The 12,879-nt window shown below is 42.6% G+C and overlaps 1 protein-coding gene across 17 annotated transcripts in view; it reads left to right on the forward strand.

Annotated features, from left to right (window-relative positions):
* sox6 (SRY-box transcription factor 6) overlaps positions 1-12,879 on the forward strand; it is a 720,990-nt gene that overhangs the window by 485,510 nt on the left and 222,601 nt on the right. For all 17 annotated transcript variants that reach the window (XM_068046281.1, XM_068046293.1, XM_068046282.1 and 14 more), the window contains one exon: positions 3,013-3,081. In XM_068046281.1, coding sequence (XP_067902382.1) covers positions 3,013-3,081 — 69 coding nt within the window. The remainder of the gene's footprint in view (positions 1-3,012; positions 3,082-12,879) is intronic.

Consider the following 12,879-nt stretch of genomic DNA (forward strand, 5'->3'; position numbering starts at 1 on the left):
GAAACGTGCCAGCCAATTTGTGAACAGCAAGGTCACACAAACAGCAATGTCCAGACAATATGTTTAAGTGATTTTGGTTGAGGGCTAAATATTGGCTGCAATGCCATTGAGAGCTTCCCTGTTCTTCAAATAGTGCTGTGAGATCTTTTATGTCCACCTGAGAGGGCAGGTGGGCCTCGGTTTAGTGTCTCATTTGAAATATGGTACCTCAGACAGCACAGCAGTCTCTCAATGCTGTGAGTATTTGGAATATCAGCCTAGACCATCTCTGGAATGACACTTGTCCCCACAACCTTCCCATTCAGAGGCAAGAGTGCTACCACTGAGACATGGCTGACACCACATCATCTCTCTGAACGGGACATGAGAGGGAAGAACTGGCAGTCTGAGATGATAAATAGCTTCAGAAAAATGAGAAAATAAATTGTGTTCCATTGGCAGTACCAAATAACTAGTCAGAGAGAAAATATGAGGGCCCACGAGTCTCAGAGTAAAAGTTTGGTATGAGGGCTCCAGGAAGCGGAAAAAGAAGGGTAAAGGATGCCAGAACATTGAGAGAAAAGTTCTGAGGATTGTGGGAGACTGAGGGTAAACTACCCTGGATCCAGGAGCCTGAGGAAAGAGAATAAGGAAACTGGGTCTGCGAAGAGAGTTTTGAGGGGGATCTGGGGCAAAGAGTATAAAGGAGGGGGGATGGGGTGCAGTAACCTGAGAAAAAAGGCACAACTAATCCATGATCCTCAGGAAAAGCTTCATTAGATCAAAATATACTGGATTAGGATAAAGAAGCATGAAGGTATTTTTTTAATTACCAAAGAAAGAAATTACTGTTTAGTCACAGATAGTGTATGTAGAAAAGATTTATGACTTGGTGTCAGCCATGGCTCTCTTGGTAGCACTCTCGCCTGAGTCAGAAGTTTGTAGGTTCAAGTCCCACTTCAGAGACTTGAGTACAAAAATCTCGGCTGACACTCCAGTGCAGTACTGAGGGAGGGCTGCACTGTTGGAGGCGCCGCTTTGCGGATGAAACTTTAAACCAAGGCCCCAAATGCCCTCTAAAGTAGACCTAAAAGATCTGATAGCACCATTCCAAAGAATTGAAGGTAACCCCAGTGTTCTGGCCAGTATTATTCCCTCAATCAACATCACAAAAACAGATTATCTGGTCATTATCACATTGCTGTTTGTGGGAGCTTGCTGTGTGCCAATTGGCTGTCGTATTTCCTACATTGCAACAGTGACTACACTTCAAAAGTACTTGGTTGTAATGTACTTTGAGATGTCCTGAGGTTGTGAAAGGTGCTATATATATATGCTAGTCTTTCAAATCTTTCTTTTGTGGTGGGTGGGGGAGGGTGGGGTGCGTAGGTAGGAGTGCTGTGGAACACTGTGCTACTTATCCTCGTACTCATACCACACATTGACATCTGTGGACATGCAATGCCTCAGCCTCAGCCACTTGGTGCCTATTTTTGGTGCAAGTTGAAACTTGCTCCCATAATTTTGCATAGAAAGCCTGGAATATAATTTTTCCCCTCTGCTTATAGCATTTTGAAGTATTCTTTAAAATAGCTATTTTCTGTGTTATTTTTTCTTATCCATTGGTGGGCTGGGGAGGGGAGCATCTTGATGTGAGCTACTATTGTTATGAAGATTCTGTGTTCATAAATACAGTAACATAGAAAGAAAACAAAATAATTATTGTAACATAAAGATAATTTTCACAGATAATTGGGTCAGAGCATCTGTCATGGAGTTCTGGTCACTGTAACATAGAGGGTCTAGGTTCCAGGGGCAGTGCAGAGGAGAGCAATGAGGCTAATTCCCATTATTCAAGGGATAAGGTATAAAGACACAAGTTGCGGCTCTTCGGACTCAAAAAGAGATGTGCCAGATGAGAGTTTGTAGTGGTATATAAGAAAAACTTAGCAGGACAATGAAAATTAACATGTATCAATTCTTTCAGATAAGCCAAGGCAGCAGGACAAGACAGCACAGATTTAAGATTCTGAAAGGAAAGCTTGTGATTGACACCAAAGAGTAATTCTTTATAAAAGGATGATCAATAGCGGGAATGGTGGCCAGGAAGTGTGGTTGAGACTGGGACAACTGGATTCATTTAAGAACCAGCTTGATGTTGTAATGGGAAGATGGTAGGATTGGGGGAAGAATAAGATGAAATCTGTTGGGGGGGGGAGGGGTGCATTCTTTATCTAAACATATCTTATGATTTTAACATTTGGAGGAAAATTGGCATAATAGGACCGTCAAATTAGAGAACAGTTTTTTTGAGAATAAGGTTGCAGCCAAAAATGATTCTTATTAATGACTGGAATTAGTAATTACAATCACAAACTGATTGCAGCTGTGCTCCATAGTCTGATCTCGTAATCTAAAGTCAGGCATCCCCAGTCACATCTCAGTTCTTTAAGACACAATTGTACCCACTCCACAGTCACTCCAGAGTAAAGAATGGCTTCCTAAATGGGGCTTATTAGTGAAATCATATTGACAGTCCCACCATATTATTATAGAGAGCAGTGTATAATAGAGCTCATATGTTGCGCTTGTTTTAATCAGCCTCAGATCACCAAGCTTTCCATGTCCAAATATTTGCCTACATGCAAGCATATACACTCGGTTTATAATGGGAAATAAGATACAAGAATACGTACAAAATAAGAAGTTAGGATGTCATTTAGATATGCAGACACGACACAGTAATTAACTGTTGACACTTGTGAATAAGCTAGCTCAAATTAATCTTGACACATTTGCAGACGAGTGATATCTTACAGTGAACACTTTGTAATTATATTTGAAAATGAAAATTAAATGACACTTAAAACTGGGTTGTCATGCTCAATGAAGCGGGAATGTAGTTAGATGGATGGGCGCAATAAAAACAACTTGTTTCTCCCTTGTTGGCAGCCTATTTGAAACACCGAAAAAAAGTTATGTTTTGATTTATTTTGTTAATTAAAAAAAATATATATTTTTCCTCTCTTCCAGATCGCAAGACAACAGCAGCAACTATTACAGCAGCAACACAAAATCAATCTTCTCCAACAGCAAATCCAGGTCAGTCGCTCGCTGCCTCTCCTGGTCCCTCCATCTTAGCTGAAGTGAGGTCTCAGCTAAAATTAATATCACCCATGGATGAAGGTTTCTTGAGCACAGTGTAGCTTTTATCAATCTCTTGAAAGTGGTGTTGAACGCCAATAAATACCATTTCAGTTGCGCTCCTTACATACAGAAAGATGTTTCAAGAGTGTTTTACAGGTGGTAGAAAACAGTGGACACTGAGGACGAGAGGATTGAGATAATTAGAATGTTGCTGGCCTTGAGGCTGAAGGAGGTGTCAAGGCAGAGAGATTTAAGGAGTGAGTTCCAGCGGGCAGGGCCGTAGTGACTACAAGAATGGCTGCTGATGGTGGAACAGATAGAATAATGAATAAGGTATAATCTGATGATGGAGAAAACAGAGGATGTGTGTGAAGACATATGTACTGGAAGGGATTTCTGCATTAGAATGGAGTGTGACCATGGAGGAATTTGAAAGTGAAGACAAGGATCTTGAAATAGATCACATGTTCTAGAATTCTAACCCAAATCAGGCACGCTTAATCAAAGCAACTAAATCTTACAAGGCCTCCAGCCCTTGTTGTAGAGTACAAGTGCCAGATGTTATGACTTCATCTCAGATGTGTGCTTGGATCATTTAAAAAAATAAATATTTTTAAGTAACGTTGAAAAATTGTGACATCTTCAATTGGTGATTGCAGTTAGAGTCAGTATTCTGAGCTTGGAAACTCACCAAGGTTGGTTGCTTCTGACTTCTATCCAGTGAACCCCCCCCCCCCACCGATAGAAAATGCACATGTGGATGATGGTTGAGAACAGCATTGGGGTTGGCTACACTTTCCAAGGTTAAATAATTCACTGGCATTCACTGTCTAGGGTGGTGTGATGGAAGGTTTGGTCAGCTATAACACCATGAACCAGTATCTTTGGGGGTTGGAAAAGGAATGTGCAAGAAAAAAATACAGTAACTGAAGCTGGGGACAATTTCCAATAGAAAATGTTAAGGACTTCTTACAGCATCACAGTTCACTGAGTAATCAATGTGCAGAGATTTGGCAATCCTCTGTGCCATGATAGAGATTTTGCAATGGTTCTCCCCAAAACTGAATTAGTCCAAAAGTATCAAATGACGAGCTGGCACACCCCTTCCAAACTCAGCCAATTACTTTGTAAATATCTTCAAGCAGAAAAGATGCAGACCTTACAGACTGAATAATGTTAATGCACATAAATTCATGAAATAAAGTATGGAGAACACATTAGCCTTGAAATTTCTCTGCATATCATACGAATGCTAAACAAATCCACAGCAAATTCCTGGGTTACTATTTTAACATAGGTGTGAACTCGTTTAAAATCAATGGGTAAAATGGTGGACATAGGCATTTGATATGAACACATTAAGGTAATATGCAGCATAATTGGAGTCTGCTGTTTCAACACACAGTGTTACACACTCTATACATGATTGCGTTACCGAGCTATATAACATACTACGTTTATGATAGGAGGAGTGACTGGGTAATTTATTTATGTCATGTGCATCTTCCTAGTTTTCTATGCTTGTTGCTCAATTGTTTTATATTGTTTCCAAGCACAACTACTTATGTATGACCACAGTAACAGACCAAAGATTGGAGGACTGAATACTGTTTCACTGAAGGTGAAGGGGATGCTATATGGGCAGAATGATTTGTGGCCAGGGGAAACATATGAAGTGAGCAAAGTAATCCATACTGGACCCAATCACAGACTAATTCATCTACATGGGGTCTCCCTATGCATCCATTGGAATCAAGCAGTCCAGAAAACTATATGGAGAGAACAGTTTGCAGCATGGGGGACAGTATAGACAAAGTAATTTGCAGCTCATGGGAGCCTGTATGCACAGAAATGCCCAGGGCATTGTGGATGGAGCAGTCACTGCAATGGAGGAATCAAATGGACAAATAAGTTCATAGCACTCTAGGGACAGAGCAGTCTATGACTGAAGGAAGCATATGGAGAGATCAGTCTACATCACAAGGGGAGAATATAAAATGTGTATTGAGTGAGGAAATCAGTGTGTAAGTGCAGATCCTTCTAGATTAAGAACTGAAATAACGATGAACCAAGGAAAAAATGAGATGAGTTTTTCAGTGTTCTGGTAAAAGCTCTAAAGGTGGTGGCATGAGGAAACTCAACAGCCAATTTTGTCCAAGCAGAAAAGTTAAAATCCTTAAAACTCTAGCACTGTGATTTATCTTTTTTTTATCCAGCAGGTCTTCTGATTAGATAACTTGAAAAACTTCAGGCAATGTCCCCAGCAGACAAAAAATTAAAATTCACCGCTATCTTCTGCTTTGCTTTGCTTACCAGGTCTGCGGCACATGTGCTGTTCAAATGACACGTTTTATTTTAAAACAAATTCTGCTCAGGTCCTTTTTAACAAATGAAAGAATCCAAATTTTCTGCAAATTACAACACTAATTATTTGTTCAGTTTTTGCATTACTTTTCAGGAATGTGTGAGGCACTTTTCACACATATTGGATCTGTTGGGAGTTAGCAAACTAACACCTGTAAAACACATTTCTTAACAAATTCTTTGTGTATTTCAGTTCACGGTGAGTTACTCCAGTCTTGTTAAAGAAAAGGACAGATGGATGTGTTATATGATTTTTTAAAAATTTTAATTAGACCACACAAAAAGTTGTCCTGATTCTTCTCTTATCATGGGTCTGCTTATAAGTTATCATGGGTCTGAATAAAAGTTAATGCAGGAGATGAGCCTTGTCCCACCTGCAGAAGTTGACTTCATGAGAACCTGTTACACCACAAAGGTTGCATTGCATGGAATTCGATGTTCAGTTGGTTAAAGGCATTTTTCTGCATACAGTTTAGTCATCAAGCCCAGGAAGTTCCCAGGTTTGACTCCTACTCTGTATTTAACTGGCTGATCTCAGTTGGGAGTGGCAGGCTTGGTATAGCTGGCTTCAGAGTTCTAAGGCTGAATTTTAAGAGCCCACCGCCGATGTTGGCGGTGAGCTCAAAAAATGGCAGGCCGCACGGCAAAGAGCCATTGCAATCTCACTTAAATAGCCGGGGCGGCCCGCGCTCCCCACCCCCCCAATCTCAGGGAGGGGGGCGGGCTGTGCGAACCTGGAAATGGCGTCAGCTGCCTGTGCGCAGGCGTTGGTGCCATTTTTAAAGGGCAGCCAGCCCTGCCGCCGAATTTAAAATTTTAAAGTCCTACCTCCCAGAATTAAATAAATAAATTTCTAACACCCCTTTCCCACTCCCCAATAACAATTACAATAACGATTTGCCCTTTCGCGCACCCCCCCCAAAACACTTACCTTTTACAACTGACCTTCCCCCACCAAACTGCACAAAGTTTAAGGTTCAACCCTTCCCACCAACCCATTACGTTTATTTGACCCTGTCCACGCACCCACTTCCCCCCACACCGACAAACTTATCTCCTCCCCCTCCCCACCAGTGTGGAACTGCGTTTCCCCAGACGGGGATGTTAAGGTGCGGAACTGCCAGCCACGCAGCCCTCAAGATTGCAGGTAAGTCTATTTAAATCTGGTAATTTTGTTGATTTGAATATATTAATTGAGGTCCTGTTGCTCAGTGGCAGGGGAGTTGCCACAGAGCCTAGCCGCCGCCTGGAGGATCGGTCTGGGCCCTCCCGTGTCGAGGTGAATGGCGGGCCTCATCCGGAGCCATTTTCAGGCCCCTCCGCCACGGAACCCAACGCCGGGGGAGAACAAAATCCAGTCCCTAGTGTTCCAAAAAAAAAGACTTGCATTTCTATAGCACATTTCAAGACCTCAGGACACCCCAAAACACTTTTCAGCTAATGAAGCACTGCGGTAATATAGGAAACCCAGCAGTCAATTTTAGCGTAGCAAGTAACTGCAACCAGCAACTGATAAGGACCAGATAATCTGTTTTTGTGGTGTTGATTAAGGGATAAGTATTGGCCAGGCCATTGGGGATAACTCCCCTGCAATTTACCAGTAACAACAACAACTTACATTTATTTTATATTTGTATATTACTTTGTTAGACAGATTTCTGATTGACAATGGAGTCAAGGGTTCTGAGGAAAGGCAGGAAAGTGGAGTTAAGACCAAAATCAGATTAGCCACAATCTTATTGAATGGCGGAGCAGGCTTGAGGGGTCAAATGGCCTACTCCTGCTCCTATTTCTTATATAACACTTTTAATGTAATAAAACATCCCAAGGCCCTTCTCAGGAGCATTATTAAACAAAATATGACACCGAGCCAAATAAGGCGATATTAGGTCAGATGACCAAAAGCTTGGTCAAAGAGGTAGGTTTTAAGGAATGACTCAAAGAAGGAAAGCAAGATATAGAGGTGGAGAGGGTAGGGAGGGAATTCCAGAACTTAGGGTTGAGGCAACTGAAGGCGCAGCCACCAATGGTGGAACGATTAAAATCGGGAATGTTGGAGGGTTGTGGGGCTGGAGGAGATCATACAGATAGAGAGGGGTGAGGCCAAGGAGGGATTTGAAAACAAGGATAAGAATTTTAAAATCAAGACATTGCTTGACCAGGAGCCAAACCATGTCAGGGTGATAGGTGAATGGAACTTGGTGCGAGTTAAAATGGAGGCAGCAGAACTTTGAATGACCACAAGTTTATGGAGGGTAGAATATAGGAGACCAGCCAGGAGTTGGAATAATCAAGTTTACATCTAGTGCCATGGGATCTTTTTTATGTCCAGCTGAAAGGACAGACAAGGCCGCAGTTTAACATCTCATCTGAAAGATAGCACCACTGACAGTGCAGCACTCTCTCAGTATTGCACTGGAATGTCAGCCTTGATTGTTGTGCTCAAGCTTTAGAGTGGGACTTGAACCTGGATCCTTATAAATCATAGGCAAGTGTGCTACCAACTGAGCCACAGCTGACACACCAGAGAAAAAAAAGGCCAGTTTTCCTATTCCTGATCACCACCCAGTGATCTTATTGGTGAGGACAAGATCAGGTTTGCTGTGGTGACCTCGACAGCCAAGTTATTCTGCTGCCTCTCAAACTGGGTTCACTTGAGAAGAATAACCATTTGGCTGAGATACTGGAGGGAAAAATCAGCCAGGACTTCCCCTCCTGTTGCCTGTGGATTCGTACTTCAGCACCAGTCAGCACTTACAGAAGAGGAGGGGAGAAAGCAACTCTTTAAGCTCTCTGAGAATCTACTTCATTGAAGTTCACATATAGTGATACGTAACAACTACTGGCTCATGAGTTATCAAGTTGTCTATATGTCTCCCTTCAGTCATCATTGCTTTTTATATTCTGTTCATTGCTTTTGTTACTGATGTGTTAACTTGAGAGGTGAGATACTAGAAAGAAAAAAGTTTTCTAATTACTATGGGCGGCGCAGTGGTTAGCACCGCAGCCTCATAGCTCCAGCGACCCAGGTTCAATTCTGGGTACTGCCTGTGTGGAGTTTGCAAGTTCTCCCTGTGTCTGCGTGGGTTTTCTCCGGGTGCTCTGGTTTCCTCCCACAAGCCAAAAGACTTGCAGGTTGGTAGGTAAATTGGCCATTATAAATTGCTCCTAGTATAGGTAGGTGGTAGGGAAATATAGGGACAGGTGGGGATGTGGTATTAGTGTGGGATTAGTGTAGGATTAGTATAAATGGGTGGTTGATGGTCGGCACAGACTCGGTGGGCCGAAGGGCCTGTTTCAGTGCTGTATCTCTTTAAAAAAAATATGAATGAGGAAAGGCTGTTCAGCCCATCAAAGTGGATCTTTTCAAAGACCATTTAAAATCTATCCTAATCCTTCATGGATTTTAATGCCATGGACGCAAGTGCTATGTAAATACTTCCCATTCTCCAGTATTTATCCACTCTCATAACATTCTCCTTCCCCACTATTATAAATGCAGGAACATCATGTGACAGTGTGTAAGCTGAATCACGCTTACAATGGCTCAGTAGTTATTAGCTAAGCTATAAGAACTAAGAAAAGGTCCCAGATTTGATCAATGGTCAATGCTGAATTAGCTCTAAGACAGCATTGGGGGTGTTACCACTGGCCTTACTGTTCTTGAGTTGTGAAGCGGAAAATTGGCTGGGGTTTGACCACCTGGACACTATCCTTTGGATAAGGTAGAGGGAGACTAGATGGAAGTGAACCTGAGCAAAGAGTGAATGCTTTGAGGACAGAAGAGGAGGGAAAAAATTGGCACCTCTTAGCTCAGCTCTACTCGTCACATGAACATCCTCATTCTTTTGCAATACTGATAGATACAAGATCAGGAGCAGGGTAAGAGAAGGTGGCAATAAGGCTGACAGGAGCTGCAGCAGGCTTGGATGCAACTATAATAAATCAGCAAGACTGCCAGGAGTTGGACGAGACAAGCAGGATCTGTAATGCTGCCTTTCAGGTGGGAAGGTTCAGCAGCAAAATTAACAGGGAAAGCCAAAGGCCAGAATTTTACGGTCCCCAACCGAGCAGGCTGGTGGAAATGGGGAGTGTAGAATTGAGTGAGAGGCCGTGGGGGGGGGCGTTCCCGACCCCTTCCTGCTTCCATTGCAATATTATGCAGGGCTCCGGCAGCAGAAAACAGCCTGCCCTCCCACCCCAGGCCTATCAAGGCCCTTAAGTGGCCAATTAAGTGGTGGCACTTGAGGGCTTCTTCCTGCCACCGCAGGTATTTTAGCCTTGGCGGCCAGACGGCAAAAGCCTCAAGAACCCCGCCTGGTAAAACCAGGCGGCTTTCTTGCGGGTTGGGGAGGGGGCGACCTCCTGATCGGGCACCCTGTGCTCCATGGAGGGCTGCCCCCGAAGCTCCAACTGCCTCCAACGCACAACACCCCTACTTGACACCCCAATAATTGTCTCCGGTGCGACCCTAAAAACCTACCGGTCTTCCGGGGCTGTCCTTCCTCTTGCCTCTGATGGCTGGGTGTCGTCCCAGCAGTGGCCATCGCTCCTGGTGGCACCGCTGGGACTAAGAGCTGCCGGCCCACCCATTGGCCAGCAGCTCCATTATTCGGGACTTCTTATCGCAAGGAGGTGGAAGTCCAATCCAAGACCAATTAAGGGCCTAGGGAGTGAAAAATCGTGGCCTGGCTCCTGACCTTTTGGCCAGTGGGCGGGGTCTCCCGCCCAATGAAAAATTCCAGCCAAATGACTTAAAAAGTAAACATAACTGCACTCATAATAAGAAATCACTGGTTTAGGGACATGCAGCAACACGTTAGAAGAACTAGGAATGAAGTAGACCACAAGGATTGCAGTGGTTCAAGAAGGCGGCTCACCACCACCTTCTCACAAGCAGTTAGGGATGGGCAATAAATGTTGGCCTTGCCAGTGACGCCCACATCCCACGAATGGATAAAAAACCTGGCATGCATGCATCTTTTCATAATCTGGTGAAATCCCATACCAATAAAAAGAAAGCCAACTTTGAAAATCTTGTGCTAAAAGCAAGAACAGTCACTTAAAGTAGCCAGTGAAACAAGAACTGGACAGAGATTCAGGATTATCCTGGTCTGCTTTTAACCTCTATTATGGATACTGAGCCATAGTGGCATGAAGGATGGGGTTGTCAAGTAGAAGCAAGACATTCTCCCACAGAGAGGGAGACAAAATCAGAAGGCACGTCACTTCAGGTCATTCTCACTCATCTTCTAGTAGCTGGATGAAAAGCAACAGCAAAGGCCTTGGAGCAGGTGACCAGTTAGATTGAGGTGAATAGTGCATGCTGAAGAAGGGAAATGAATTTATTAAGGGGAAGTTGAGAATTTAAAATGAATAGAATAATGCTTGCATCATATTTGTATATATTATCAAAGATTCTGAAGAGATGTTTCTGGGCATATGAAGATGCAAAAGCATTTAATTTCAATACATTGCTATGCTGGTCAGTGAGACTCTTTTTTTACAGCCACTAATCTGATGGCTGCACAAGGACAGGAATGTGGTTGCACCTCTCTTCAGAGCCCCTGCTTTATCTTACCATGCCTTCCTGGCTCCATAGAATCTGTTTGTTATACACTATCTGTTGCCTGAGTAATCACTCCCCCAGTCAATTGAAGTTAAGGAACGGAAATGAGTTATTGCAGGTGGAATGACAAGACCATGGAGAGTAAGACAGTTTATTCTGTTTTGTGGTGCTTGATCAGTAGGAAGCCCAGTTAAATCTCACTGTTGCGTGCTTGATGTACACTGTTGTGTCATTGAGCTGTATCTGTGCACTGTGCTTGGCAGGGAAAGGGCAACCCAAGAGTAATTATAATTATTCTCTTTGGCTCTGGAGACCATTCCTTTTTTGTTATTTATCGTGTAAGTGATACCCTCCCTACGAGCTCAGTTAGGGAATGTGCACATTCCAAATCAACTCAGCTAAGGAAATCTGACACTTCAATTGGCACACTACATGAGTCTGATGTGTCTTTGAAAGAAGACAGAAGATCTAAACAGAACAAATAGGTTGGGCCATTACATGCCGTTGTTGAGGTAAACTTCACAGACATTATCTGCAAATTCATAGCTGTAATTTGAAAAGAAAAGAATGGCATTGTTTTTCTTCTCTCACTGAATGTGTTTTTCCCCTCTGCTCTCCTCTTTCACTAACTAAAGAGAGGCGTCCTTTTTTTAAAAAAGGAAGTCCAATACTTAACTTTTATTTTTAACAGGCTACCCCTCATTAACCAAAAGGGCAGCTAATTGAATAGAAGATGGTTTTCACCCTTTGAAGTGCTGAATGGTATTTGCAGCTGTCAGACTATGCCCACTGCGTCTGTAATTCAGCCTCTGTAAAATGATTTTCAGTGTGTTTCTCCTTGGAACACCAAACTCTAGGTTAGATAAGTATGCCCTTAGGACATTTTGAATTCATTGTAACTATTTTTTTGTTCTAATAGTGGAAATATGCAACTGGGTGACTCTGGAGTGTGTTGGATCTATTTTCCATCATTGTTGTCATTGGCATTCGCTGATGGTCCCTTAAAAGAACATCACCAGCATGATTTTGTAATGAGGACAGAATTTTTTGCTAAGCAAATAGAAAATAAGGAAAACGTTTCCATCAGCAATGACGATGGAGATGAAGGAAATGAGTTGCCCATGACTGGGGGGAAATAGGAGAAATTAGCCAACCTCATGAAGAAAGCACTCACTGGGGATCGAGTGGAAAATTGGATAACTTAGTGGGGGAGAGTAACCATCTACTAAGGTAGCTGATTCTGAGTCTGTTACTATTGAGTATGAAAGTTTGAAAAGATCTCACGTCATGCAGGTTGATCTTCAAGAACTGAAATTATGAAGTCTTTATTGGATATCTGAGGGTGACACGGGCACTTATGCTGGGGATGCACAAAGCGGACCTTTTGGACTTTAATAATTAATGTACTTGTATCAATCAGTTGGGTTAAAATGCCTAATAATTCATGAATTCTAATACTGGACATTAATCACTATTAGACACAATGTCAAAACAATTTATTGGCCCTGGTCTGCCAGTTGCTAAGAAATAGATCAGGCAGACATGGATATCTATACGCATTACATCAGTCACTGATAATTAGATGGATATTGCAAATCAGCCAGAACTTGAACAATTAGCATTTATCATTAAGAATCTTTTTCAAATGAAATATGGGTTCTTTTAGAAAAGGCTAAGGTGCTGATGACCTTCCTAGGCCCAGGATAACCTGGATGATGTATTTCTGGAGACTATGGCCTAGAAAATTACTGTTGGTGATATTGGTCTACAAAAGCTGAACACGTTTAGATAACGTTCCTTTGCCTACTGTTTTAACACCG

This window comes from Heterodontus francisci, chromosome 14 (assembly GCF_036365525.1).
Source record: "Heterodontus francisci isolate sHetFra1 chromosome 14, sHetFra1.hap1, whole genome shotgun sequence".
Classification (NCBI taxonomy): domain Eukaryota; kingdom Metazoa; phylum Chordata; class Chondrichthyes; order Heterodontiformes; family Heterodontidae; genus Heterodontus; species Heterodontus francisci.